The sequence below is a fragment of the Epithele typhae genome (genome assembly GCF_022376455.1).
Source record: "Epithele typhae strain CBS 203.58 chromosome Unknown BXZ73scaffold_178, whole genome shotgun sequence".
NCBI lineage: Eukaryota > Fungi > Basidiomycota > Agaricomycetes > Polyporales > Epitheliaceae > Epithele > Epithele typhae.
This window is the reverse complement of record NW_025954369.1, coordinates 1-25,782: the sequence shown is the minus strand read 5'-3', so window position 1 is coordinate 25,782 and position 25,782 is coordinate 1. Positions and strand designations below refer to the sequence as shown.

Genomic DNA, 25,782 nt, shown 5'->3' with positions numbered 1-25,782 from the left:
CGTCTCTGCCATTGCGATTCTTGGCGCTCATTCTGCCTGTAGAGGCCAGCGCTGCGAAACTGCGCCGTGTAGACACGTCCTGGTCGTGATCCTCTCTCCCGGGGGACCCACACGGCCTCTGCGTGCGCCATATACATACAGCTTCGGAGATTCTGTGGTGTGCGCACAGCGGCTGAGATACCCGAACAGTTCATTGGCGGCATCTCGCTGCATTCCGAGCGAAGAGCTCGAGTCGCACCGCAACACGGGAGGAGCTGGATCACCAGACATACGATGTGTTGTTTTACACTCGGGTCTTCGAACCCACTCTCATCGCGCGTGCAGGTGAAGATCTCAAGGAGCGTCGTGGAGGGCGTCGTTTCGCGTCCAGAACATGGCGCGTGCCATGCGCTGAGGATCCTCGACCTGTCCTTCACGGTCCCCTGCAATTGAAGAAACCGTACGAGACACTATCGCTGTTGTCCCTGACCTCTCCGTCTGCTTCGCCGACATCCTGGACACGCGATACGACATCGCCATCGACCTGGAAGAGTGGTGCGAAGCGTAAATCACGCCGTAGAAATGTCCTCGACTTCAGAGAACAAGTCGTTCGCGCGCATCGTCGGCACCATCAAGGTCGCGTCCAGCGAACGTTGACTACTGGGCCGCCATCATGAACATCGAGCACGGTCAGGTTCGGGAAACTGCAGTTCATCGGTGAGTAGTGAGATTTGTCTGAATTGGTACGAGCTGACGAAGTGGTTTCCTCAAGGATATGAGCTGTCGGCGCACTCATGCGCCGCGCAGCCGGTCTCAACTTGTAGCCATTTGGTGACGTACGCCTCCGCGTCAGTCTTACACCAAGAGCTAGCAAGCGGTACCAGCTCAGGGGGCCTGGCCCGAATTCGAGCTTATAGTGTGAGATCATATCGCGCATGTTTCGGACTGGAACTAGCCGAGAATTATACCGCAGCACGTCCACGCTGCAGCTGTTCAACCATCTCGGAGGCTTGGCCTTCCGTCGCGCACGTGTGTACAACGGCTGCGGCATTTCTCCGAGGCGCTGACGCCAACCGCAGATTTTGTCGTGGCCTCATCCACAATGGCGTCCGCTGCGTACCAACATGGTCATTGGGTTCTGCAGTGAGTCCACACGTCAGCACCGCAGCGTGCTAGCATCCTTGCTGCAGCGTCTGGCGCTGACTCGACTCCTTGCCGCAGTGCCTCGATAAATACGCCACTTCGGTCGGAAGTTTTGCAATCCTTTCTTGCCTCTCTCCCCTTCATCTGCACTACCACCGCACAAGAGAATATCCTCCAGTTTCTTTTCTTTTTACCATGCATCCTCGCGGACGCGGTGCATCTCGGGGAGCTTCTTCCGCCAGCGGCACGTCTGGGGGAATTCGCACCTGGGGAGGGGACGGGGACCGAGGGCGAGGGAGAGGGGATGGAGACCGAGGTCGGGGGCGAGGCGACAGTGGAGACCGAGGTCGGGGACGAGGCGACAGTGGGGACCGAGGCCGGGGACGAGGTGATGTAAGCCGTGGGCGGGGACGAGGCGACGGAAGGGGTTCGCCTTCAACTCGAGGCAGCTATCCGCCCGCTGGAGGAGGTAGTGTCACTGCGGCATCAACGAGGGGAGGAATTCCTGAACAAGGCGAACATGTAACCGCTGTTGGAGTGAAGCGGCCGAGCTTCGGCACGAGCGGCAGCGAGATTTTCGTCAAGACGAACCACTTCGAAGTCTCAATCCCAGAGGGCTACATCCATCACTATGACGGTACGCTTGCACTGTCTCCTACATAATGCTGATTACTTACTGAGCTTGGGACGCGATGGTTTTCTAGTCAGTAAGTCGGCTTTTTTGTCTTTAAGGCTAGTTGCTGATACCGACCTAATAGAAATAACCGGATCCGCGAAGCCTCTCCCTCCGCGCATGAACAGGGAGATCGTCCACCGACTCCAAACGCAGATCGCGCCAGGAACATTCACCCCCCGCGCAGTGTACGACGGACGCGCGAACTTGTACTCGACAGGTAAACTCGTGTTCGACCCACCCGGAGAGTTCCACGAAGTGAGCATCGCACCCCGTCCGTTTTCTGCGCTCGCAAGCTGACGAGTCTTGAATCAGTTCAGATTCTCGCTGGTCGATCAACCTTCGGCTGGAGAAGCACAGGCCGCGCCTGCGCCTGGAGGTCGACCACCGCGTGCGCCTCGCATGTACACGGTGGCGCTGCAGCACGTCGCCGAGATCAATCCAGAGTACGTCCATTCCCATTCGATCGCGCTCGGACGCTGCTGACGCAGATGACTCGATAGAGTCCTTGCACGCTTCCTGCAGGGCAAGCAGTCGCAAGGGCCGGCCGTCTTGACCGCGATCACGGTACGCCCCCTTTCGAGCCTTCGCGAACGCATAGTACCAAACTCAGAAATTGGTGCAGGCTCTCAACGTCGCCGTGCGGATGGAGCCGTACAGCAGGTATCCATTCAACACACGGTCCTTTTTCACGAACCAAGGCTCCGTCGACATCGGCAGTGGCATGCACCTGTGGCGGGGTTACTTCCAGTCGGTGCGCCCCGCAATCGGGCGCATGCTCATCAACGTCGACATCTCCGCGGCCGTCATGTATGCTCCTGGCCCTATGATCCAAGTCGCGCTCGCCGCGCTCGGCAGGCAGGGCGCACACGCCCTGGTGCCCGCCCCCGCGGGCGCGCTGACGGACCGAGACCGGGTCACACTAGAGCGGTTCTTCCGCGGGGTGCGCGTTCAGATCACGGTCCCCCAAGGGCCGCAGGCGCGGCGCCACCCGCGCGTCGTGCAGGGGCTGTCGAGGCTCGGTGCAAACGCGCACACGTTCACGTTGGCTACCGGCCAGGTAATCTCTGTCGCGCAGCATTTCCAGAATGCGCACAACTACACGGTGCAGAACCCCGGGGTACTCTGTGTGCAGGTGCGTAGACCGGTGCAGGGCAGCTCCGATGTCAGCTGATGGTGTCCGCACGTAGATTGGGACGGGGGTGTTTCCGATGGAGTGCTGCTTCATTCCGCCGGGACAGATCCTGAGAAAGCAGCTGCCGCCAGAGAAGACGGATCAGATGGTCAAGTTCTCCACCCAGCCTCCTCAGCAACGTCTTGCGAGTGTTGTGAACGCCCTCGGAGTGTTGGATTATGGCCAGTCCGAGTACGTTCGGGTATGTGTGGTATTTTTTGGAGGCGCAGCAATCATACTCACGAGCACGCGAGCAGCAATTCGGCATGCACCTTGCCAGCAACGATCCCCTCACTATCAAAGGACGCGTTCTCGACCCGCCTACAATTCTATACTCCCCAACAAGCAAGATGCCTTCCACGGTAGGCACCTTGCGAATTCGTTGCCATCCACCTCCTGCTAACGATGTACTTTTAAAGAAACCCACTGGTGGGCGGTGGAACCTGTAAGCAGCCGGCGTGCTCCATTCTTTGACGTACTGAACTGATGTCCGGTACTACTCTAGGATTGACAAACAGTTTTATCGCCCCATGCCGGTGAACAGATGGGCGGTCGTGATCTACGAGCGCGAGCAACGGTACACGTTACAAGATGCACGAATGATGGTGCAGGGGCTCATCACAGCCCTTGAAGCTGCTGGTGAGCGCCACCTAGCGAGTAGGAAATCACTCCGACTAACGCAGGAGCGACATAGGCATGACTGTCGCAGAGAAAGACCCTATTATTCGTTACCATCAAGCCAACGGATCGATCTCAGAGGTGAGTGCGCTCACACACACGGGGCTGGGGATGTGCGACAGCTCACCGCCGATCTTGTAGCAACTCCACAAGGCGGGGGCTGACTGCGTGGCTAAGAACAAACGCGCGGGCGGCCCCAACCTGATTGTCGTCGTTCTCCCCCAGTTATCTGCGGACATGTACGCGGCGGTGAAGCAGTGCGTCACCTTCCCTAATATCGTCTTGCATGTGTTGACCTTGCGGTGGCAAGTTTCGGTGACTGTAAGCAAGGCGTCGCCACGCAGTGCCTCGCCAGCGCGAAGTGCAAGGGAGCGAAACCGCAATACTATGCCAACGTCTCTTTGAAGTACACCCTCACGTTCGTCCGCGTTCTGTAGCTGTTCTGACTCCGGATCTCCAGGATCAATGTGAAGCTCGGGGGAATCAACTCGATCGCAGATCGACGGTCGGTCCCAGTACTGAACGATCCCGTCAACCCTACGATCGTCATGGGGTACGTGTTATGTGATACCTCGACGCATCGGTGTAGCTTATCCATCTACAGTGCGGACATCGCTCACCCTGCCACAGGAACCCAGGGCCGCCCGTCCTTCGCCTCGTTGGTTGGAAACATCGACTCTAATGTGTCAAAGTACACCGCAGAGTGCCGCGTGCAACGTGAAAGGCAGGAGACAATTGATGGTCTGGAGGAGATGGCGGCAAGCCAGATCGAATTCTTCAAGAGCTTCCAGGTGTACGAGAAGAAGACACCCGCGCCGACGCGGCTTATCTTCTACCGCGACGGCGTCTCCGAGGGAGAATTCCAACAGGTGCTGGACTACGGTCAGTGAACGCCACTGTACTATAGATGTTTTGAGCTGATGAGGATCGTGGCCGTGACGTAGAACTGCCACAGCTGAAGAGTAAGTGATCCTCTAGGCGCATTTCACCCCGATTGGCTGACGTCTTCCACTCCGTAGGGGCGTGCGAGAGGGCACACGTGAACCCCAAAATCACTCTGATAATCGTCGCAAAAGGCCACCACGTCCGGTTTTTCCCGCGGAGCGATGCCGGCAGGCACGAGATGGACGGCAGTGGCAATTGCCCCGCAGGTCTCGTTGTCGACAACGATATCACGCATCCTCTGGAGTTCGACTTTTACCTCCAAAGCCACCGTGGATACGTACCCTCGCTGCTCCTTGGTTTCACCACCCACGCTGACGCGATCTGTTGTTTTCGGGTATACACAATCCAGGGCACATCGCGCTCTGCGCACTACTCCGTCCTCTACGACGAGAACGGGTTCACGCCGGACAGCATTCAATCGCTGTCGTTCGCGCTATGCCATGTCTTCGCGCGCGCGACGCTTTCGGTATCTATCCCTGCTCCGGTTTACTGTGAGTGCGCGGACTCTTCTCGCTACACGGCGGGGCTGACAAGCATGACGACGTTCCAGATGCGGACCTGGTGTGTGCGCGGGCGAAGCTCCGCTTCGATCCAGAAGGAACCCAGCAGCTATCGCTGGAAGAATCAGGGACTCTCGGGACCGAGCAGCTGGAAGAGTACCGTGCTGCTTTCAAGCCGTTGCACAGCCGAGCCAGCAAGGTGATGTACTTCTGCTGAGCAGTTTACCTTCCGGGTCTCGTATCTGCTCCTGTTACGCATCTAGTGTACGATCGTTTGTTGTGATGTGTCTTGCACTTTGTTCAGCTAGGGTTGTGATATCATATACTATGCCATGTGAATATAGTTGTCTATCAGTTGCGGGCCTTGTTTTGCTTGGTGTGACCGAACGCTGCCACGACGGGGGCCTGATTCAAACAATGTACTTGGAGGACGTGAAGAAGAGGTGGATGTACTCCATGACACAAGGTGTGGACGGAGGGAGCGTTTCAACCTTGGTCGCTGTTGATTGACATAGTCCGAAACGTATAGAATTATGTAGCTACTTCGTCTTATCCCGTGGCTTCCGCCATCTGACCGCTTCTGCACAGACGACCATCGGCTGAGCGAGTCCCTGTACGCCCATTCGACAAAGAAAGCGCATATCGCAACCTCGCGCTGCACTGAGACTACGTATAGCACAAGTTATGTGAGCGCGATCCTGGTAGAACGCGCATACAACGACTGGGAACGAAAGGGGATTTCGGTATAATGCATAGAGTAGACGAGTATAGCTCGAGAGCATCTGTGAGGGCAGGACATGGTAACAAACAAACGCCGGGCAACAGACGGACGGACCTTGTCTTGTGAAGGGTGGGTCGTGGACACGCCTGGCAGCCAAGGTAGAGAATAACCGTCTACATTACGGGAGAACCGGACTGCAAATGTGAAAGCGTCGATATTTGGCGGTACAACCACCACGCGACAAACGTCGTATTTGGGCGCACGTGTGACCTGGGGGTGAGGCGGGTGACAGGCGAGAGAGACGGCGCAGAAGGCTTTGTTGGAAGAGACGTGTTTCCAAGGCAAGGCGCAGAACGCGACGGCCTGATAGGCGCAGGGCGAGACTGTCGTGCAGGCGGAGTCGGCGAAGAGAAAGCAGCGGCCGGGAGACGGGGAGCAGACAGAGAGAGGGGCAGGAGAGAGAAGTGGGCAAACGAGCAAGACGGCTCCGATGGCGAGCACAGACGTCGGAGGCAGCGACGGGCAGTGGCCACTCCGGCGCCAGGTACGGGGAGGCGCGGGGCGCCCGAGACCGACGCCCGCGCCTCGTTTGAGCATCTCCTCCTCCTCCCGCCTCCGCACCCATTCCCCGTGCCCTCGCACCCCCCCTCCCTGTCCGCCTCCGACCGCTCTCTTCTCACAGTGCACGCTATTCACCACATCACCGCCTCTTCATCCTCCATTTCCGTAACATGCGCCGCGCCGGGTCCACGAGGGCCGCTTCGCCCACCAACACCACCTACTCCGGCATCTCCAACTACCGCACAGACTCCTACCGCCCACTCCTCGACACTCGTTCGGGCCAGGCTGCAAACGTTGACCCCCGCGCCGTCGCGCGCGTCCATTTCGCCGAGCTCAGCCAGTATCTTGCATCATACTTGGCCAAAGGTTCGTCGTCTTCTCCGTCCTGCGTCCCCGCCCCGCATATATGCACATCGCTGCTTCCGATATCGTCCCATCGTTTGAGGCGAACGTCCCCGATTCTCTGCGCCACTTCTCAGAGCTTCCAGACATGGTGGGATGCCATGGATGCAGGCTCTGTCGATGGCCATATTCCCTGGCCCCCGGGACCGCACGGTTGAAGCACCAACCGGTCAGTTCATGCCCTGCTCCGACCCCAACCTACCGAGGTCCTTTCTGTCATCTGTTTGCATCATGTCGGTCGGTGTACGCCTCCGGGGTACGACGCACGAGCCTAACCCATCACCATTCCATTCGTCAAGGCGATCTTCGTGTCATCTCTGCGCATATGGTCGTTCTGCGAGATTTGTTGCTATGCTCGAACGGCATGGATGTTAGCTTTGTCTTGTCGGTGAATGGACGCTTCCTTGAATGCCCGACGCATACTTCCGTTCCTTGCCTGTAGACGTCGTGGTCAGGTCTCACACTCTACGTCATCTCACTCGTCAATATGCGCCATGCACCGATCTCCTTGTCCTTCCCGGCCAAGATACGCTTGGAGCACACCATCCAGAATGACCTGCGCACAATCTCCCTTATTTGGTCAGATCGACGAGCATCCATCCGTGTAGAGTCCTCGACCGTTGGAGTCGCGGCTTCATGACATCTTGCGTTCAGTACCAGGACCGATCTAAGGCCCCGTAGCCGTTCGATATTACGTGCAGCATAGAAATGCCTCGTCTTTCATACTCCCTCATGACTTCGCGCTTGTACCCAGTCTGTACCCCTGTCCCCCTCGTCCGCCATGACGGAAGCAAGCCCCGTCGTAGCCAATCGATTCTCACTATCATCTCCTTCCCAGAGCCCGCCAATTCCCGATCCACTGCACGCCAAAAGCTCACTCGTCTCACCCGTCAACAATTCCAGGAACTCTCGACAGATGTATACGATGAGCTAGTACGGCGTAAGAACAACACTACCGACAACGAAGGTACGTATCCGCCTCATGCTTTCAACTCGGGTTCTCATCGACCCCATGTAGTCCCCTTCCTTCCCGTCCGAGACGATTTTCACCCCAAACGCAACCAGGCCCGACAGAAGCTTGCAACTCTTCCCAACGGCCGGTTCAAGGATCTCTCGAGCGACGTCTACTATGAACTCGCTCGACGGTATCCCGAGTTCAAAGAAGAGGTGCGTTTTCCGTGTATCATCCCTTTCCTGCATGATATGGAGCGCATATGCCCAGCTCGAACCCGAACCCCCCATGTCTGCCGTATCCCCGGGCTCGACGTACGACGACTACCCCTCCCCCGACTTCCCGCGTAACGGGCGCACGTCTGAAGACCGCGGAAACGACTCCGGCTATGGTGGCAGCACGCCCGGCGCGTCCACGGCGGACTCCTACTCCCGTCGCAAACCATCACAAGACATCCGTACCGGCTCCGACCGCCGACGGCCGTCGCAAGACACTCTCGGACGGCGGCCCAGCGAGTCGACGAGCGTGACGAGCGACGCTCAGAGCGCGACCGCGGGTATGGGCATGATCATCCCCAACAAGTCCACCATTGCCGAGGAAGAGATTGAGGTTCCGTACGGTCGCGAGTCTCAAGGGACGGCGCGCCGGGGGCCCAGCGGCGCGAGCGACTCGGAGCGCGACGACGACAACAGCCCGCGCAGCCCGCCGCAGGGCGGACTCGCGGGCCTCAGTGGACTCAGCGCACGGCTGCAGCAGGCAGACGATGACGAGGTGGGGCGAAGGAGCGGGGACGACTACTACGATCGCGGCGCGTACAGCCGCCAAAGCCAGGCGTCGGACCGGTCGGGCGTCGGGTCTCGGTTGGCTGGAGGCAGGACGAGCGTGGCTGGCGACGACGACCGACTGCGGAGGGAATATGAGCTCAAGATCGCGACGATGCAAACCAAGATTAATGGCCTCGAGCGGGATCTCGAGGACATGCAGGAGCGGGAGCAACGGTGGGCCGAGGGCGACAACCGGGTTCGAGCGTTGGAGCAGGAACTCTCTGATCTACGCAGGGTGAGCTTTCTCTATGCCTTCGTGCATCCCCCTTCCTCACCCACGTGATCTACCCAGCGTGCGGAGGAGAAGGCTTCGTCCATGCTGTCGCTACAGCAGGAGCTCGAAACGCTCAAAGAGGAACGCGCGCGGGAGCGGGACATCGCGGAGCGACGACAACGCCAAGATCGCGAGGAGATGGAGGACCTGCGCGAGCGGTACGAGATGCTAGAGTCGAGCGGAGGTGGCGGCAGCGTCAGTACCTCCTCCATCTGCAACGCTCAATCACTCACTCCCATGTCAACAGGTTGATTCCGCAATCCTGGACCAACTGCGTTCCGATATGGAGGGCCTTATGGTCGAGCTGTCCGATTTGTCGCGGCGCAACGACGAGTTGCTGTTGGCTAAAGACGGCGATATTACTCTCATCAGGGACCTAGAGATGCAGGTGAAGGAGTACAAACGCAAGTACGAGCAGGCGAAGACGGAGCTTCGCAGTGCTAAAGGTGCGTGTGTTCTCGTCTGTTTGATTGGTCCACGTTCCTGACGCGGTTGTCCCCAGCGACATCGCAGCTGTTCACGCAGGCACCGAAGCTGGATGACCAGCTGCCCGTCTCGCGCGAGGGCGGCCTGGTCGACATCCACGTCACTGCCTTCGTCTCCTCCATCGACAGCCTGTTGACCGCGGGTCGCTCGAACGCGCCGACGCGCGTCCTGCAGCCGATGAAGGCGGTGGTCAACGCCGCCTCAGCGATCAGCGATGACGTGCGCGCGTTCGAGCGCCGTCCGCAACGCGACCGCGCGGAGGTGGACCTCGAGGCGCTCCAATCACTCCGCGAACGCTTGGACGCGACGCTCAGCAACCTCGTACAGGCCGTGAAGACGCACGCTACGAGCTCCGGTATGGCTCCTGTATCGCTGCTCGACGCCGCCGCCAGTCACGTGTCGGGCACGGTGACGGAGATCGGGAAGACGATCCACATACGCAAGGCGACGCGCGCAGAACAGGACGCGTTCGCGCCGTCGGTCACGGCGGCGTCCGCGTCGAACGGCAACGGGTACACCCCGAGTCTGCGCGCGGTGGAGGAACTTCGTGGGACCCATCAGCGCTCGGGGAGCAGCGCGAGCTCGCGTGGGGGAGACGACAACGTGCGCGGGTCGCCCACGTCGTCACCCAAGGTCACGCCGCGCCGGCCGCCGTCGAACATGTCGAACCCGAGCTCGCCCCCGCCTCCGGCACCTGAGAAGAGCAGGCCGAATGGGATGAAGGCGGAGATTCCGGTGGCGGGAGGAGAGGGTCCCGAAGACGCCTGGGCTGAGCTCAAGGTGCGCGGACATGTCTGTGTGACCTCTCGATCCACCGCTGACGTGTTCCTTCTCTTCCAGCCGTATCTCGAAGCCCAGACGGAGGCGATCGTGTACGCGATCCAGAGCGTGCTCTCGGGCGTGCGGAGCCCGACGCCGTCGCCGAACCTGAACGAGAACCTGACGCAGATCATCACGATCGTGTCGAGCATCGTCGCGGTCTGCAAGGACAACTTCCCGCCCGGCTCGCGGGCACAGGGCGAGGAGGTCCTCCGCGAGCTCGGCGAGCACGCGAACACGCTGAGCGAGGTGCAGGCGCAGGCGGACATCACGAAGGAGTCCCGGCAGGTGATGGCCAAGTCGAGCTTCGCGGTCGCGAACGCGATGAAGGGCCTCATGAAGCTCTAGCTCTGGGTTCCGTGTGGTTGTACTGGTATTCGCTCACACATGATTCCCCCATAATTATTTGCGTCTTTGTGGATGAGCTCGCTTGCGGGCGTACAGCCGAAGCACTTTCGTGTCACCGTGTCCTGAACTTGGCCCAAAGGCATGTGTTTGGGTTAGGGTCTGCGTGGGCCGCCTACGCTGCCCCAGTCTCGGTCGTATGGCACACGGACCACTTCGTCGCGGGTGACCATCTGAGCCATTCTTGCTACATGCCCACGCTCACACGTTCTCCGGCAGCCGCGTAGAGTACTGGTATCTCATCTGGAGGGCCCCGTCGAGTCTTTCGCCACCGCTCCACGACTGGACTAGATCTCGAGCTCGATCTCGGGGGTATTGACAGCGGGTAAGGCCTTTCTTCTGCGCTCCCAGTGCCTTCCTATGCGAGTCACTGCATGTGCATCGCCCGTCTTCCGAGGCGTCCAAATAGTCAATTCCGAGATTATTCAACACAGGTCCTGAAGCACCACGGCAACATGCAAGGAACACTTCCTCCTTCGTCGACATTGCATTCGCATGATACCGTATACGTACACAGCTGTAGCAATTCACCGCTTCTTGGCCTTGGATCGGTAAGCAAGTAGGAACAAGTCGCCGTCGATCTTAGCCTCCTCCTTCCTCCACCGCACTTCCCCATGGTACTTGCGGAAGAGGTTCAGCAGACCGGCATGGTTCTTCAACGGGCCGTTCTCTTCGAGAACCTTGGAATCGCTCGTCGTGAAGGGGCCGTCGTAAGAAGGTAGCCAAGGAGGAGCGCTGTCTTCCGTGTCCATGGTGTCCTTGTCGGGGTCTTCGGCGTCCTTGTCGGCGCCGTCATCGGCGTCACTCATGGCATAATCGGATTCTCCGCCCACCTTCGAGCCACCGTCGTCGTCACTCGAGATCTTCATGTCGCTGAAGAGTACAGTAGGCGACTCCGAGTCACGCGAATAGAACTCTTCCGTGTAGTCGTCGGCGTTGAACGTTCCGTAGTGCTCATGCACCATCTTTGCGAGCTCCTTCAAGAGCGCCGTCAGGGGTTTCTTCTGTTTGTCCTGCGGCTTGATCCATGAAGTAGACCTCTGCGTGAACAAGAGTTTATTATCGCCTCCGTTGTACCTTTCACCGTCGAATAATACGTAGTCGCCGTACACCATGTTGACAATCTTGGGGAGGATTTTGGCCTCGTCGATCTTGTACAGGGCTTTCAATAAAAAGTGGGGTGTGCAAGACGTCCGGGTAAAGCGCAAGACGGAGTACTGGAAGAGGTGAATGAACGACTCAACGTCGTCTGAAACGGCGTGACCACGCGCAGGAAAGTTCGCCACTAGTGCTGAGTGGAAGTACCACGCGCCCTGGACAATGCTGTTCAGTTCGAAAATCCCCTTGATCGCCCTAGAAGTAATAAGAAGGCTCACCGGGATCACATCTCGTCGAGCCCTCCTCTGAGCGATCTCTTCTTCAGTCTTCGCCCACTCCCAATCGCCGAGCAGGCACCGCGGGGTTACTTCGCCCGGGAAAACATAGAGACCGACGCTCCAGAGGCTGATCGAGCGGTGTATTAGATGCGCCTTCTCACACGCGTCGAGGTGTGCTGTAGTAGCAGAGTAGCGGTCAGTCCGAATCCGTCGCCGCGTACGAGTACCAATGTTCGCTCGGCCGAGTCACGCACCTTCCATGGCGTCCGCCAGGTCCCCACACAAGCTCTGGAAGTCGCCGAAGTTGAGCAGCGGCTTGTAGACTTGCTTCAGGACGATGCGATAGTGCACGAGCGTCTTCGTCCTGGGAGGGTCGGGCCCCCACCGATCGAGCGTCGCCGTACGCTGTTGGTCGCCGCCCGGTCCAACGGTGACGTCTTCCCCGCACTCGCACTCGGGCACATTCCTGACCTTGGTAACAGCTAGGCGAGCGTATATGTCGTGTTCGCGTGGAGCTGGGGCGTCCGAGTCGAGTCGCCAGTAGTCTTTGACCGTGCGCAGCTCGTCGTCGTCCTCGCAGTAGGCGATGAAGATGCGACGGGAAGGCCCGAAGAGCGCACTGGACGTGGTGCTTGGCGCGGCGATCAGATATTTCTTGCCGCATATGTTGAGACGGTAGAAGGGCCACTGCGAAGTGGGCATCGAGAGGCGCATCTTGCGCGAGATGTAGTCCACCCACTGCTTGCACATCTTCTTGACCCGGAGGTCCCACTTCGACTGCTCGCACACTCCACGAAAGTCGGATAGCGTCTTCTCGAGGCAAGTAAACGAGAGCTTCCTTCCGATGTACCCCTCGATGGTGCGCTTCCCTTCGTCGTGGGGGACACGAGTGACCGAGAGGTCGAAGCCCAGGACTTCCTTAGATCCAGAGAGCAGCGCGAGGCGCCAGAAGAACTCGTACAAGGTCGGGTCGTCCTTCGTACGCCATCCGAACGGGTTGGATATAACGAAGGACCCGCGGTCGACCACGATGATCCGCGCTTGGAAGCGACAGACGTAGAGCGCGATGAGCTTGGTCCGGTGCTGCTTCTCCAGGATCGCCGCGCAGTACCGGTTGACATGCCCATGCGTCTTGACCGGTCTGCGAACGATCTTGTGGGCCTCTCTAGCAGGGGTAAGATTGGGGAACGTAAACTCGGACTCGATTGGGTCGCTCTTGACTTCGATCAGGACAACGACATCAGCGAGGGAGGCTCTCCCGAGATACTTGCTGCGATCTGAATATGATTCGTCCGTGATGCTCACAGCGTTTTCCTCGCACTGGCAGTCGTCCTTCTCCGCGTCCGAAAGAGCGACGTTGGGGCGATCGGTGACACTGGCGTCGTCAAAGTAGACACATAGATCCGGTCTGTTGTCACCGTGGACGTCCGGTACGTCGGGGTCTGCAGGGTCGTTCAGCGGGCCAAGCGTAGACGTTTCCAAGACTCTGAGAGGGATCGAAACCCTCGACAGAAGGCGCCACTCCGATTCGGCCAGGGCGTACGCTTTGCGTGCGGCTTCGTGCTTCTGATACGCTTTGCGATACCTCGCGTGTGCCTGTTGGTAGAGATCATCGGCGCGGCGGTTGCAAACATCACAGGATAGATTGTGGGTGCCCCCCAGCGCTTGATCACATTCTGCGCAGGTCGACTCCAGGCGATCGTCCGAGGGAGGCCGATCACAGAGCATCCGGTACTCTCGGTCGGCCATCCGGTACGCCTTGTTATACTCGTCATGCTGCTCAGAGGCGTCACGATATGCCAGCATATAAGCGTCGCAATTGGCCGCGGCGGTACAGTACGAGGCTTCGCTTCCGTCGTAGGCAGTGTTGTCGGGCAGCCGAGTCCCCGTTTCTTTAACATCTGCTTGGAGAAATTGGTCTTCGACTCGATCCTCCGCAGCCTGTGGGATCTCTGTGCGCACGGCGTCCGAAACGACACGCCGAATGGTGCGAGACTGGATTAGTTCCGTACGGGCGTCGCCGAGAGCCTTTTCAGCATCGAGCAGGAGGTCAAGGGTAGTTTTGAGGGCGGTGCGACGACTGTCTGGAGACGCCACAATTTCCGTGATCTTGTTCGCGATCCAAGCCTGACGGAAAGAATGAAAACGGAAGATACAGACAAAATAAACAGGACTAACAATCTCCACCCTGAAACGCTCCTCGCGTGGCTTTGAGTCGTTCTCGAATTCCACTCGCGGCGAAGGGAACTTGTCCATGAACAGCGGAGACGGTGCTTGTGATCTACCGAGCTTGCCGCCGAGGTGGTTGCGGTAGATGTCGTTGACCGGGCGCTCTTCGACAAACTCGACAATGTGCTGTTCTATCATGTCGGTGAGTTTATGCCTTCCGTGACCTCCAGGAGTGCTATTGGTGTCGTTCTTGATGGGTTCCAGTGACACCGGCAGCGTCGATACCTTCTTGAAGCCACTACAGTACGTATGAGAACCTGTAGGATTTGTTTTAGGGTCCAATTTGGGAGGAATGTGTTTGTGGTGGATGCCAATGTCGACGATTTGTCAAACAGTGAGAGGCCTGGTACTCACTGAAGACGACTGCACGCCGGGGGTTGAGATAGCGAGGCGAGAGTGCAGCGCTTGGCGGATATGAGGGGGAAATGGTCTATCTCCTTGAGGGATATAAGGACGGGATGGATTGGGAGGATACAGGAGGACGCGAGGTGTTCCAGCTGTGCCAACTTGCAAACACCGCATCAAAAACGGGAATGGGCGCCTACTGCCGCCTCACCGCGTCCACGCGCCGCTAGACGGTCCCGAAGATATCCGGGCTAGTATGCTTCCTCATACCTACCGAGTCTCACACGAATATCTCTCGCATTTTCTCACTAGCTATGCTGAATGAATGGTGTACTCTCAGAACACCCTGATACGCTTCTGTGATAGAAGTAGTACGTACGGACGACGTTAGGATTCTTCTCATGCCAGTCTCCCTCAAGATCTCCATGCGTCATTTCACAAACCAAAGTCTCCCCGTGGAGGATTTGCTGGCACTCTCACAAAGCCCATAGCCTGGGCGACTGCTCGATTCGTGGGACCCGACCGTCTTCGTGGCGGATTCGCGCAACATGGCCGTCGGTTGTGTAGGTGGAAGGTCGCGTGGCGGAGCAGAGACAAGACAGTCTCGCGAGCTCGCGCTCTTGTTGAGGCTCTGCAACAATCCCGCAAGAATAGGGTAGCGCACGTACAGTATACATAAATAAGGTGGTCTGCTGGAGGGCGCGACGTCTAGGACAACGGTCAGAGGGAAAAGCGAACGCCATGTCACCTAGCGATCGCACACGCCGAGGAAGAGAGCCCACGACGAACACATGACCGCCTCGCCCACGCGACCGCGCCGCGCGCCCACCGCGCACCCACCCGGCCCGCGCTCGGGGCCTCCCGCTCGACGTCCCCCGGCTGCGACACCTGCGGGCTGCAGGCGACGGCGGGGTAGGCGAGCGGGGGGCGGCGCTCCTCCGAGAGCGCACACGCGTAGGTCGCGACTGACGCCGACGCCAGGGAGGGGCGGGGAGAGCGGACGCCACGCGTGTAGTCGACGGGGACACTCCGCCTGCGGACGTGCTTCGGCCTCGGTCGGTGCATCGACGTCGACGGATGCGAGGGGGAGGGGGATGGTGGGCCGAGGAGGACGGACGCGTGTGTGCGCATGAGCGACGGGGTGGATACGGACGTCGTGGGCGTTGCGGGCGTGAGTGACGACGAGGCGGAGGACGGGGATATCGACGGCGGGGATGGGGACGGGGTGTCGGAAAACGACGCCTGCGACAGCACGGGTGTGATTGGGGGCGAGGGCTGTGCGAACGAGACGTGCCGGGACTGGCACAGGCGTGCGGGGTCGACGAGCTCGGGCGGGACGTCGTCGCCGAGCGTGCGGCGCACCTTGGACAGCCTAGCCTTCTGCGCCTTGCCATTTACGGGTCCGGGGGTCGGGGTCGTGGGGGTGGGGGGTAGAGAGTCGCCAGAGAGGGGCGTCAGGGGCGGGCTGGGGAGGATGAGGGTGCAGCGGGAGCGAGCCTCGGCGCAGGTGCGCTGCACGCGGGCGACAAACGACGCGCGTCGGACGGCGGTCCGGGCGGCGGAGGTGGAGGGCGGGAGCGGGACGGCGTTGAGGCGGAGGACGAGGGGGGCGGGGAGGGGAGCGCGCTTGCCGCGGGATTGGGACTTGTCGCGGAGGAGGTCGGCGAAGGAGCCGGGGATGGGGATAGGCGAGTTGGACATCACGGGAGGAGCGACGGGGAGGGTTGGCCACGAGACGGGCAGATGGTGGACGGAAACGAAGGTGAACGGGGTGCGAGGAGGGGCTGCGGGAGGAGTATTATTGTGTTGGCTCAGTGGCCGTGGCGGGGCTGGGGCCTGCGATCGGTGGTGCGAGGGGCATCCCTAGACGAGTTTCGTCGCGCGCCGCCCCAATCCGGCATGCCGCCGTTCGCGCAGGAGGCGGGTGATGTCTGACGCCGCGCACTGGGTCCAAGACCGTGGCTGCGCTCGGGGACGGCAACCCGCCGCAGTGGATCACTTGACTGTCTGCCGCGCATTGGAATTAACGCAGGGGGTCAGAATTGTCGCAGACGCACCTCATCGTGGATGGAGCTGTTGGTGGTAATGGCGATGCGAGTGTTGCTGCACTGGAGGGTGGAAGCTCTGGTCGATCACGCGGCCGAGGATCGAGGGAGATCGAGAGCAACCGGCAACGTGGATACATAATTGAGTCCGATACAAAATAAGGATATGCAAGCAGACAGCGTAACGACAGCAGGGGGAGGGAGAGCGGTTATGTGAGACGGAGAGGGACGCGGTGGCTGAAAAAGGCCAGGAACGAGGGTAGGTTCAGGACACTTGAACATGGTCGGAGCGCATAAGATGGCAGAGCACGTACCTTGTCGTCCACAGATAATATGCAGTTCCGAAACTCGCAATCATTGCGCAGGCCAGAAACGCAACTAACACCGTCATCCGTTTCTCGTGCGTAGCCGGCACGAAAGCCTCGCCACGGGCCAGTAGTTGCGGAGGGGTGTGGCCATATGCTGTTCTGTCAGATGCGAGGTGCGAGGTGGGGCGAATGCGGGCGGGAGGTGCTCGAAGACGGTAGGAGCCCTTCTCCAGCGAAAGGGAGGGAGATGCCTGGGAGTGGCGGAGACTGGGTATATCGTGCGGGGGCATGGTCGAAGGTGGATGCTGCTCAAGCAGACGGTCAGTGAGGAGAAACGGATGGAGGGATGTTGCTTGACGGACCTGCACTTATTCCATTAGCTCGCAGCCGCCGTGGTAAGTAGGAGAGAGAGAACAGCACGTGTTCCGCACCAAGAAGGGCGATGCAGGGAAGGAGACGGAGGCGGGCCGGGCGGGGAGCCTAGGGTTCCAGATCGGGAGCCCTAGTTGCAAGTGGCGGGCCATGACTCGGAGCTTGGGCAGCCCCGCAAACCAGTTGTTGACCTCTCCAGACGACTGCCACGGCCCAACAACCACCAGCTCATATCTATCGGCCGTACATTCGCTTGTACGACCTTGTCTCCTGCTCTCATCTCGCGTCTCCTACCGCCTTTCTCCTCCACGCCACCCGCCACCACACATATCGATACGCACCGTTAATGCCCCCTCGCTCGAAGCGCAATGCCTCTCGCCGCCAGCACCCTTCTGCTCAACCAACCTCCTACGACGACTCTCTCGCATCGTACTCCCCCAGCCCCGTCCACAGCATCAACCTCGGCACCCCCAACCCTCCCCCCAATCTGCTGTCCTTCGAGCCCGAGGCTCCACCATACCCCTCCCCTTCCCCCGCCGTCTTCGAGCTAGAACCCCCGCCGTCCGATCCCGAGGCCGGCCGCGCGTCCGCCGCGATCCGCGACGCCCACCTTTTTGACGACGACCCCGGCTTCGCGTACACCCCCGACCGCGACCACGACCGCGACGTCGACCGATACGCGTACGGCTCGAGGGCCGGGCAGCGCACCGCCCTCGCGCTGGGCCGGGATGGGACGGGAACGGGGCTCGAGATGTACGTCCATCACGAGGGCGCGAGCGAATCCGACATCGACGACGGGGGCCCCGCTTCCACCTCGACCTCCCCACCCGGCCCCTCTTCGCTCGGGAACCACTTCGCGGTCTCGGACGAGCCGTCGCCTAGAAGGTCTGGCTTGAGCAAGCTCGCCAGTGCCGCCGCAGCCGCAGCCGCTGCCGAAGACACGACCGACGACGACTCGTCGCTCGCCCGGAGTGTGGGGCACATCCGGGCACCCGTCCTCGCCCGGTGAGTACCCTTTGTTCTGCGTTCCTTGTTCTTCCTTCCTTGGGGGTCCGTGACTGTCTTCGGGCGATGCGCTGTCCAGTCGGATGTGGGATACCCCGGGCTCTTGCCGACGTCCCGCTTCACTGGACCGCGCATGGGGCGATAAGACTAGCGCAGATCGTCTCGGCCCCTTGATTGTGGGACTGCGCGAGTCACTCGCGCGCGGACCCACATATCCGGAAGTGGCCTCCGGACGCTGAGACCATCATCATCTGCGGTCGATGGGTCGCTATATGCGCCCATCTACTTGTCACGAGTCACTATGCGCACCTCCAGGCCTTGTGAGTCGCTACATACGCGCATTGAGTTGTTGAGGAGACAGGCTCCGAATGCGCGCGTGTCTATTGGCGTCTTGAACGGTGAAGTTATCACCATGTGCGGTCGATATGCGCGCATAGAGTTATCGGGGAGACACTGCTCTGGGTGCACGCATGTCCATTGGTTCAGTGGCGAGACGAGGACGTTGCGTTATGTCATGAACGGCGCCACATGTGCACGTTCGTCCTTCCTCATAGGACAGTCGTCGGGCTGCGCGAGCACGTGTCAGTACTCATGTGGACACTGCTTTCGGCGAGTTGGCGACCTAAAAGCCTATCCCGGAGTCTGTCCGCCGGTCTAGATCGCGGAAATGAAGCGGCAGGATCCGTCCACCACGTTCAGGGTGGTATCACTCGCAGTCAGGGTCCCCCGACTGACCGGCTCGAGGCAGTCGCGTGTTCGTTACGCGCCTTCATGGTACTTGGATCCGTCATGACAGCTCTTGGACGTCATGGAGCCTTTACAGACAAACATTCCCCTCTGTCTTTTATCTCTCACCCCGTATGACCACGAGTATACTGACCACGATGATGCATACAGCGACCCGACACCCCTCGAGACTTTCTCCCGGACGATTCGCAACTATGTACCCTCGTCGATCCCGATCCCCTCGGCGGCACCCTCGCCCCCGCGCGTCTCACGACCAGTCTCGTTCGGGAGTTTCCTTAGCCCGTCTGCGCCGACAGCCCCGGTACTCCATGCAGCCTCGCCCCCACCCTCTTCTCCCGAGTGGCGTCGTCCAGTGAGTGGCGCCACTCAGAGCCGCGGACACCGGTCCTCCGGAGAGATGCCGGTATTCAGCCTCGACGACGACGTGTTACGCGAGGAAGAACCAGAGCGGAGGGCGACGCGGTATCCGGGTGTCGGAGACACGGAGAGCATCCTGTGGGCAGGATGGGACACGCTGTCGAGCGTCATCGACGGGTCTGGGGAGACGCCGAAGTCCAGGTATGTGAGGCCACCCCTTACCTATTCGTCCGCTAATCTTGTCACGCTAGGAGCGTGCTCATGCTCGGGTATCCGAGCGGGGTTCAGATATGGGACTGCCTGAACCTGGGTTCCGTGTCTGAGCTGCTGAACCTGACAGGTGCGCAGTGGGGCGCTGTCGAGTTCGCGGGGGTGCTGCCTGACATCACGAACCCCGCGGAGGACGAATTCAGGCAGAAGCGGCCACTGATTGGCTTCTCGTGAGCGCCTTCTGTATGTTGGGGTGTGCCCATATTGACGTCACTTTTCCAGGTCACGCACGGCTCAAGGCACTGACTTCGTTGTGTATTCTTTACGTTCGCATGAAGTCGTCCACCGACTTCCCGTAATCGGTCTAACATCTTTCGCTGCATCTAGTCAATTTATTGTTTTGGTGCGTCTGCCATACTTCGATAACCTCGTTCATACTGACTTCTTCTACAGTGTACATCAAACCCATCAACGCTAACAACTATTTCCGCCTGTACACTTGCGACTCTGTACACTATATCGTCCACCTCGCTGAACTCATTCGCATATCCCCCATCATACACCTCACCAGTAACCAGTCATAACAACAACGCATCATTCAACGACTTATCTCATCTAGATCTAGACAAACATTTCGCAACGTCGGCGCCACGACCTATCTACGCACTCTCTAATCGCCTCTTGGCGTACGTCGCCCCCCTCACCCGCCCAGAGCCCATACCCATACCTACCCCTGGTCAAGCTCACACAAGCTCACCTGTCCCCGCTCTCGATGCCGCGCAATCCGCAGGCAAGTTCGGCTTGAACATATCTCAGGCGGAGCTCGGTAGTGCCGCGGTCAAGATCGGCGGCTCAATGCTAAGCGGGATGAAGACCCTCGGCGGCATGGCGTTCTCTGCTGCGCGCGCAGGCGTGAACGCCGCGGTAGAGCAAGGCGCTGCGCACGCGCGAAGCACTTCCGCCGGCGGAAGCGGTGCCAACGGGTTCGGGTTGTTCTTCAGCAAGAGCGCCCCAGCGGCGACCGCCTCTCCGCACGAGTACCAGACTGCAGCGGATCGGCGGCGCCGAAGCCTGCGCATCTCTCCCGTCAACACCGCCACTAACGACGGGCTCGCGTCGCCCACACCCACATCGACGGGCTTTCTGCCTCCTTCAGCGTCGTCCCCCGGCATGTCCTCCGCGGGGTCTGTTGTCGTTATCGTTGACCTCCGGAGCCTCCTGGGTGCGGCCCCTGGGACAGAACCGGAGCCGATCGCGCAGTTCGCGTTCGCCAAGGCGCCAGCACTCAGTGCGTTGAAGTTCTCGGACGACGGAACGAGCATCGCTGTCTGCTCGAAAGATGGACACGCTGTACGCGTGTTCCAGATCAAGCCCACTCCACGGTCCGCGCGGATCCGCGCCCTCTCATCCACGACGCGGCGAGAGCCAGACAGTACGAAACGCACGCACGATCGGCCAAGCGTGCATCCAATTCGACGCGCCTCATCTTCCTCGGACGCCGGCGCGGAGCATCTCGCGGAGTCTGTCCAGCACGTGTATACGCTCCGGCGTGGACGGACGAGCGCGATTGTCGAGGGCGTCGAGTGGGCGAACGACAAGGCGTGGTTCGCGATGTCTTCGCGCAAGCGGACCATCCACGTGTACGCAGTGAACCCAATGGGCGGTAAGCCGGACGGCGCGGGACACCTCATGGGCAGGGTGGGTAATCTGCAAGAGCTGGTGAGTTCACTTCCGTTCATGTTGTACACGACGTCACAGCTGAGCATCGTCTGTGTCGTGCAGGCCGCCCCTCAGACCGAGCTTCCCCCGCTTGTGCGCGTCCGGCTCAAGCAGCTCCCACAGGACGCGCGGAGTGTCCCCGTTGCGTTCACCTTTGTTCGCGGGGCCGATGGTGCGGTGCCCTCCTCGCTGCTCCCGCCCGCCGCGGTCCACTTCTCTGCGTCCTCGTCGCCTTCCTCGGTCACCTCGAGCGGGTTCGCCAAGCCCGTCTCCCCCGCTCAGCGCCCGACCCGCCCTACGAACTACAAAGACCTTCTCGTGTTCGACCCGAACGACGGCACCCTGGCGCTCCACCGCATCTTTGTCGAGCGCGCCGCCGTCGACACCGCCGTCGTCCCCGGCTCGATCCCCGTCGCGGGCGGGATGAGCATTTCGCTCCCAGGAGTGGGCACGCTCAGGAACATGGGTATGGTCGGGATGAGCGCGAGCCCGCCGAGTCCGCGTGTGGCGTCGGGGCTGACGCAGATGATGGAGCGCGGGACGGAGATCGTAGGGCGGGAGACGGTCGTCGGGACGTGGGCGCTCGCGAGAGGGGGCGGCTGGCCCGAAGTGAGGCAGGTGTTGCGGAGCGGGAGGGCGGGGAGTGGGACGCTGAGGAAGCTCCCAAAGGCCGAGTACGTTGCTTGCACCGTTCCGTTCGATGATTCCATACTAACGCCAGCGTTTGCACAGCTGGCTCTCCCGTGCAGAGCTCTCGACGTGCTCGTCGTCGCCCAAGCTTCTTCCCCGCCTCATCTACCTCTCGCACCAGTTCTCGTTCTACGCGCTCAGCGAGGACTACCACGCGCTCATCCGCTCCGCGCATCTGGACGTTCCCGCACGGAAGATCGACGTCCGGAAGCCGATCGAAGTGAGCGCGTTCGCCACCGGCGACGGCGACGCGTTCGTCCAGGGGCTCCCTGCGCACGCGCACCACGACATCGGCGGACGCGCCCCATCTTCCTTCGATGAGCCGCTCGCGTCCGCGCTCTCCGGGCCGCTCCCCGCGCAGAACCCATCGCCTCCAGTCCTGCCGATGCTGCCCAACGGCACGCCCGGGTCCGCGTCGCGCTCGCTCATCAACGCGATCCCGATCCGCCAGGTCGCCGCGGGCCTGCAGGACGGGATGTCGGAGGGGATCGGGCGGATCAGGCGGGAGCTGGGCAAGGCGCGCTCCCCGAAGCTGGTACCGCAGCACCGACGGGACTCTGTCCCGCTCGAGTTTGATGAAGAGGACGAGGATTTCGCGGTGAATGACGTGCAGCCCGTGCAGGGGCTCGCGGACTCGATATCGCGCTCGACGTCGATGGGCACCGTAAGCTCGGAGGCGCACACGCCTAGCGCGCCTGTGAACCTCGACCCGCTTCCGGTCGACCAGGACGCGGACGGGCAGACGTGGTCGGGGTGGGGTCCCGAGGACCAGAAGGCGGTCGAAGACGCGGAGCGGTTCGACGAGATCACGGTCGGATTCATGGACGAGGAGCACGAGACGATACGGCAGGTGGAGGCGAAGGCGAGCGCGAAGAAGGCGCCGAGGGTGGGCAAGAAGAAGCGCGATCGACGGACGGCACGGGATCCTGGACTCGAAGGTCGAGGCGGCGGCCAGGACACGCTGGGACAAAGCATGATGTAGGATGTATACTAGCACGAAGAATGCAATACCAATGTACTATCACTACACCCCGTCCAATGACGCCATTGCCAAAGCTCGGAAGACGGGCCAGGTACGCCAAAGTCTGATCATCGTCTCGTGTTCTGAAGTTCGTCCGGCCAGAAAGTGAAGTCGCTGCATATGCATGCCTCATCCGCCAATGCTCCGAAATATCTCGAGGTCTATTACAACACATGACCGCAACGCGTCTCACTTCCGCACATACACAAGTACCGCTCGTGCTTCCTTTCCCTCGGATCGCCTGAGTGCTGTTGCACGGGTCCCACATGATGGAACAACCCTCCCCCGTTTCCGCGACGTTTATCCAACCCGGATCCGTTATACGCAATAAAGCCCCGAAGGCCGCGCCGCGCATCCCTCGCGAGCCCCGACATCCTTTTCCCAACTCACGTAAGTGCTGCTCTTGTCCCATGCAGCGAACTGCGCTCACCTATGGACGATGCCGATCCAGAAATCTCCGACACATCCCTATGAAGACTCTGCTCGTCGCGCTTGCACTCGGCTTGGCCGCGGCCGCGAACGCTGTGAACGCGCCCGGCTGGGTAAGTGCTTTTACTTTGCGAACACGGAAACGTGTGCTCTAACTTGAGTTCAAGCCCTTCGATGTCACGGAGCTGAACGCCCCCGATGGGTCCGTCAAGGCCAAGTTCGTCTCGTTCGGGGCGACGATGACGGAGCTGTGGGTGAAGGACCGGCACGGGAAAGCGCGGGACATCATCATTGGGTATGACGACAACGTGAGTCTGAGGGATGTGTGCTGGGGCAATGACGAAGTTGACGAGGTTGCGACCGCAGAGCATGCTGTTGACTGACAGCAACCATCCTGTCTTCAACCCCATCGTCGGCCGGTGGGCTTCTTTCGACACTGCTCAGGTTCGAGTCCAGCGCTGAAATGGTTTTAGGTATGCGAACCGGATCAAGAACGGTATGCTTCGCGCCGTCTATATGCTCTCTGTGGATTGAAGCGACTATTATTCGCATCGAAGGAACGTTCTCTATCCCAATCACGAAGGACCCTCAGCCGGACGGTCCCAACGTGTATCACATTCCGACCAACGACCACGACGGTGAGCATTATGACCTTCAGGTTTTGATTATCAATTTATACTCGGATACAGGGGAGGATACTCTTCATGGTGGCATTTACGGCTGGGATCGTCGCAACTGGACGATCGTCGAGCGCAACGCCACGAGCGTGACGTACAACCACCTCGACATGGCAGACGAAGGCTTTCCCGGCTTCGTCGACGCGAACGTAAGCGGCGCATACACGCCACTGCTTCATCTTTTAACTCTACATTCAGGTCACTCACTCCGTCGAGAACGGTGGCATCTTCAAGACGCACATCATCGCGAAGCCGACTGAGAAGACGCCAATCATGCTCACGCAGCACATCTACTGGAACCTGGACGCTTTCCAGGGCAGCGAGAACATCCTCAAGCACAAGCTCCACGTCGACAGCTCGCGCGTCGTTGCCGTCGACGGCGACGCGATCCCCACGGGCGACTTCATCAACGTCGCGGGGACCCCGTTCGACTTCCGCACCCCGCGCTCGATCGACTGGGACTGGGATGAGACGGTCGGGCTCTGCTTGGGTGGTGCGCGGTCTTCGCTTGGTTGCCACGTCCTGTGCGCTCACATTTTCGCGCAGAGTGCAGTGGGTATGATCACTGCTGGATCTACGACCACGCACACGACACGGTCCCGGGCGTTACCCTTTGGAGCGACGTCTCCGGTATCAAGTACGTCGACGGTCGCTAGCTACCGTAGACACCAAAACTCTGACGCCTTGCAGGCTGGATGTGACGACGAGCAACCCAGCGGTGCAGGTGTATACTGCTTACTGGCTGAACACTCCCCGAAAGGTCGTCCACGGCGGCCCGGACGTGAACTACACGTCGTACTCCGCGGTGGCGATCGAGCAGGAAGGCTACATCGACGCGATCAACACACCCGAATGGGGCGTCGACCAGATTTGTACGTGTTCTCGCATGCACGCGACACGAGCGTGGCTGATGACAGTGTATTGCACAGATTACCCTGGCAAGGACTACGTGTGGAGCTCGACATACAAGTTCTCGACAGTCCATTAGGAGCTGGGGACGAAGACGATAAAGTTGTATTTTACGAGGCATCTATGCTACTGCAGCTCCCCCAGCGCGTGCGTGGTCTAGGCATCGGCATTGCCCAAACTCTTGTTTGAACATGAAAGTCGGAAGGAAGGACCGGGGATGCTCGAGCTCCACTGAGTGCGGCCAAGTGGGCGGGCGGGTCGACGTTTGGCTGGACCAAGGCTCCAGAAGTGGCTGGCCGTGGCCATGGGGCAGGGATCGTGGCGGACTGCGTGGATGGGGGCTACGAATACGAGGCGCGGACTCTGGGTACCTGAGGCGCACCTGCGACTTCGAGAACCCACTCCCTCAGGCGCCCGTGCGCGAGCGTTGCGCGGACGCAGCAAGTTACCGCCCCCTTCGCGAGACGAGCAGCCTGAATCTCGCGTTGGCCCATGCGGCTGATCGACGCGCTCAGACTGAGAGGAGCGGGGATGTGTGGCATTGCACGTGCGTAAGCGTAAGGCATAGTAAGGACAGCGAGTACAGTAAGCGACGTAAAGTAAGTAGATCTATCATAGCACTAAGGTGTGGCGTTGCGAACGATGCAGGATGCGGGGGCGAGGTGATGGGAGGACGGGACCAACGAACAGGAAGTACTTTTGACGCGAGAGCGAGAGGCGAGGGAACCAAACGAGCCGCTTAGAACCCGCCCATACCACCCATGCCACCCATACCGCCCATCGGCGGGCCCGCGGGCTTGGGCTCGT

General features: G+C 60.2%; 5 protein-coding genes across 5 annotated transcripts; 4 read left to right on the top strand and 1 right to left on the bottom strand.

Moving 5' to 3' along the window:
* Positions 1-1,103: 1,103 nt before the first annotated feature.
* Positions 1,104-5,309, top strand: BXZ73DRAFT_93629 (argonaute-like protein; the record flags this gene model as incomplete). Its single annotated transcript, XM_048026690.1, has 19 exons — positions 1,104-1,122; positions 1,433-1,759; positions 1,881-2,053; positions 2,111-2,241; positions 2,299-2,362; positions 2,421-2,930; positions 2,986-3,171; positions 3,227-3,331; positions 3,389-3,414; positions 3,475-3,608; positions 3,664-3,728; positions 3,789-3,904; positions 3,958-4,053; positions 4,108-4,200; positions 4,252-4,529; positions 4,592-4,609; positions 4,667-4,869; positions 4,942-5,157; positions 5,202-5,309. 19 exons carry the CDS (start codon positions 1,104-1,106, stop codon positions 5,307-5,309), a joined length of 2,868 nt encoding a protein of 955 aa, XP_047871005.1.
* Positions 5,310-6,544: 1,235 nt separating this feature from the next.
* Positions 6,545-10,479, top strand: BXZ73DRAFT_108666 (uncharacterized protein; the record flags this gene model as incomplete). Its single annotated transcript, XM_048017202.1, has 8 exons — positions 6,545-6,740; positions 7,615-7,743; positions 7,795-7,943; positions 7,999-8,787; positions 8,845-9,021; positions 9,074-9,272; positions 9,329-10,092; positions 10,153-10,479. The coding sequence occupies 8 exons, from the start codon at positions 6,545-6,547 to the stop codon at positions 10,477-10,479; spliced, it is 2,730 nt and encodes a 909-aa protein (XP_047871004.1).
* A 584-nt stretch (positions 10,480-11,063) lies between these two features.
* BXZ73DRAFT_57926 (uncharacterized protein) lies at positions 11,064-13,016 on the bottom strand (the record flags this gene model as incomplete). The annotated part of the gene is made up of 4 exons (XM_048021626.1): positions 11,064-11,849; positions 11,913-12,088; positions 12,167-12,725; positions 12,807-13,016. Coding segments are annotated over 4 exons (1,731 nt in total), but the record flags the coding sequence as incomplete, so codon positions are not given.
* Positions 13,017-17,557: 4,541 nt separating this feature from the next.
* On the top strand, positions 17,558-22,921 carry BXZ73DRAFT_57927 (uncharacterized protein; the record flags this gene model as incomplete). The annotated part of the gene is made up of 8 exons (XM_048021627.1): positions 17,558-17,878; positions 17,963-18,216; positions 19,114-19,521; positions 19,572-19,760; positions 19,813-19,933; positions 19,984-21,249; positions 21,313-21,923; positions 21,982-22,921. 8 exons carry the CDS (start codon positions 17,558-17,560, stop codon positions 22,919-22,921), a joined length of 4,110 nt encoding a protein of 1,369 aa, XP_047871002.1.
* Positions 22,922-23,430: 509 nt separating this feature from the next.
* Positions 23,431-25,054, top strand: BXZ73DRAFT_57919 (galactose mutarotase-like protein; the record flags this gene model as incomplete). The annotated part of the gene is made up of 10 exons (XM_048021625.1): positions 23,431-23,502; positions 23,557-23,697; positions 23,756-23,808; positions 23,863-23,885; positions 23,947-24,027; positions 24,079-24,215; positions 24,265-24,559; positions 24,613-24,703; positions 24,757-24,938; positions 24,996-25,054. The coding sequence occupies 10 exons, from the start codon at positions 23,431-23,433 to the stop codon at positions 25,052-25,054; spliced, it is 1,134 nt and encodes a 377-aa protein (XP_047871001.1).
* Between the last annotated feature and the right edge of the window lie 728 nt (positions 25,055-25,782).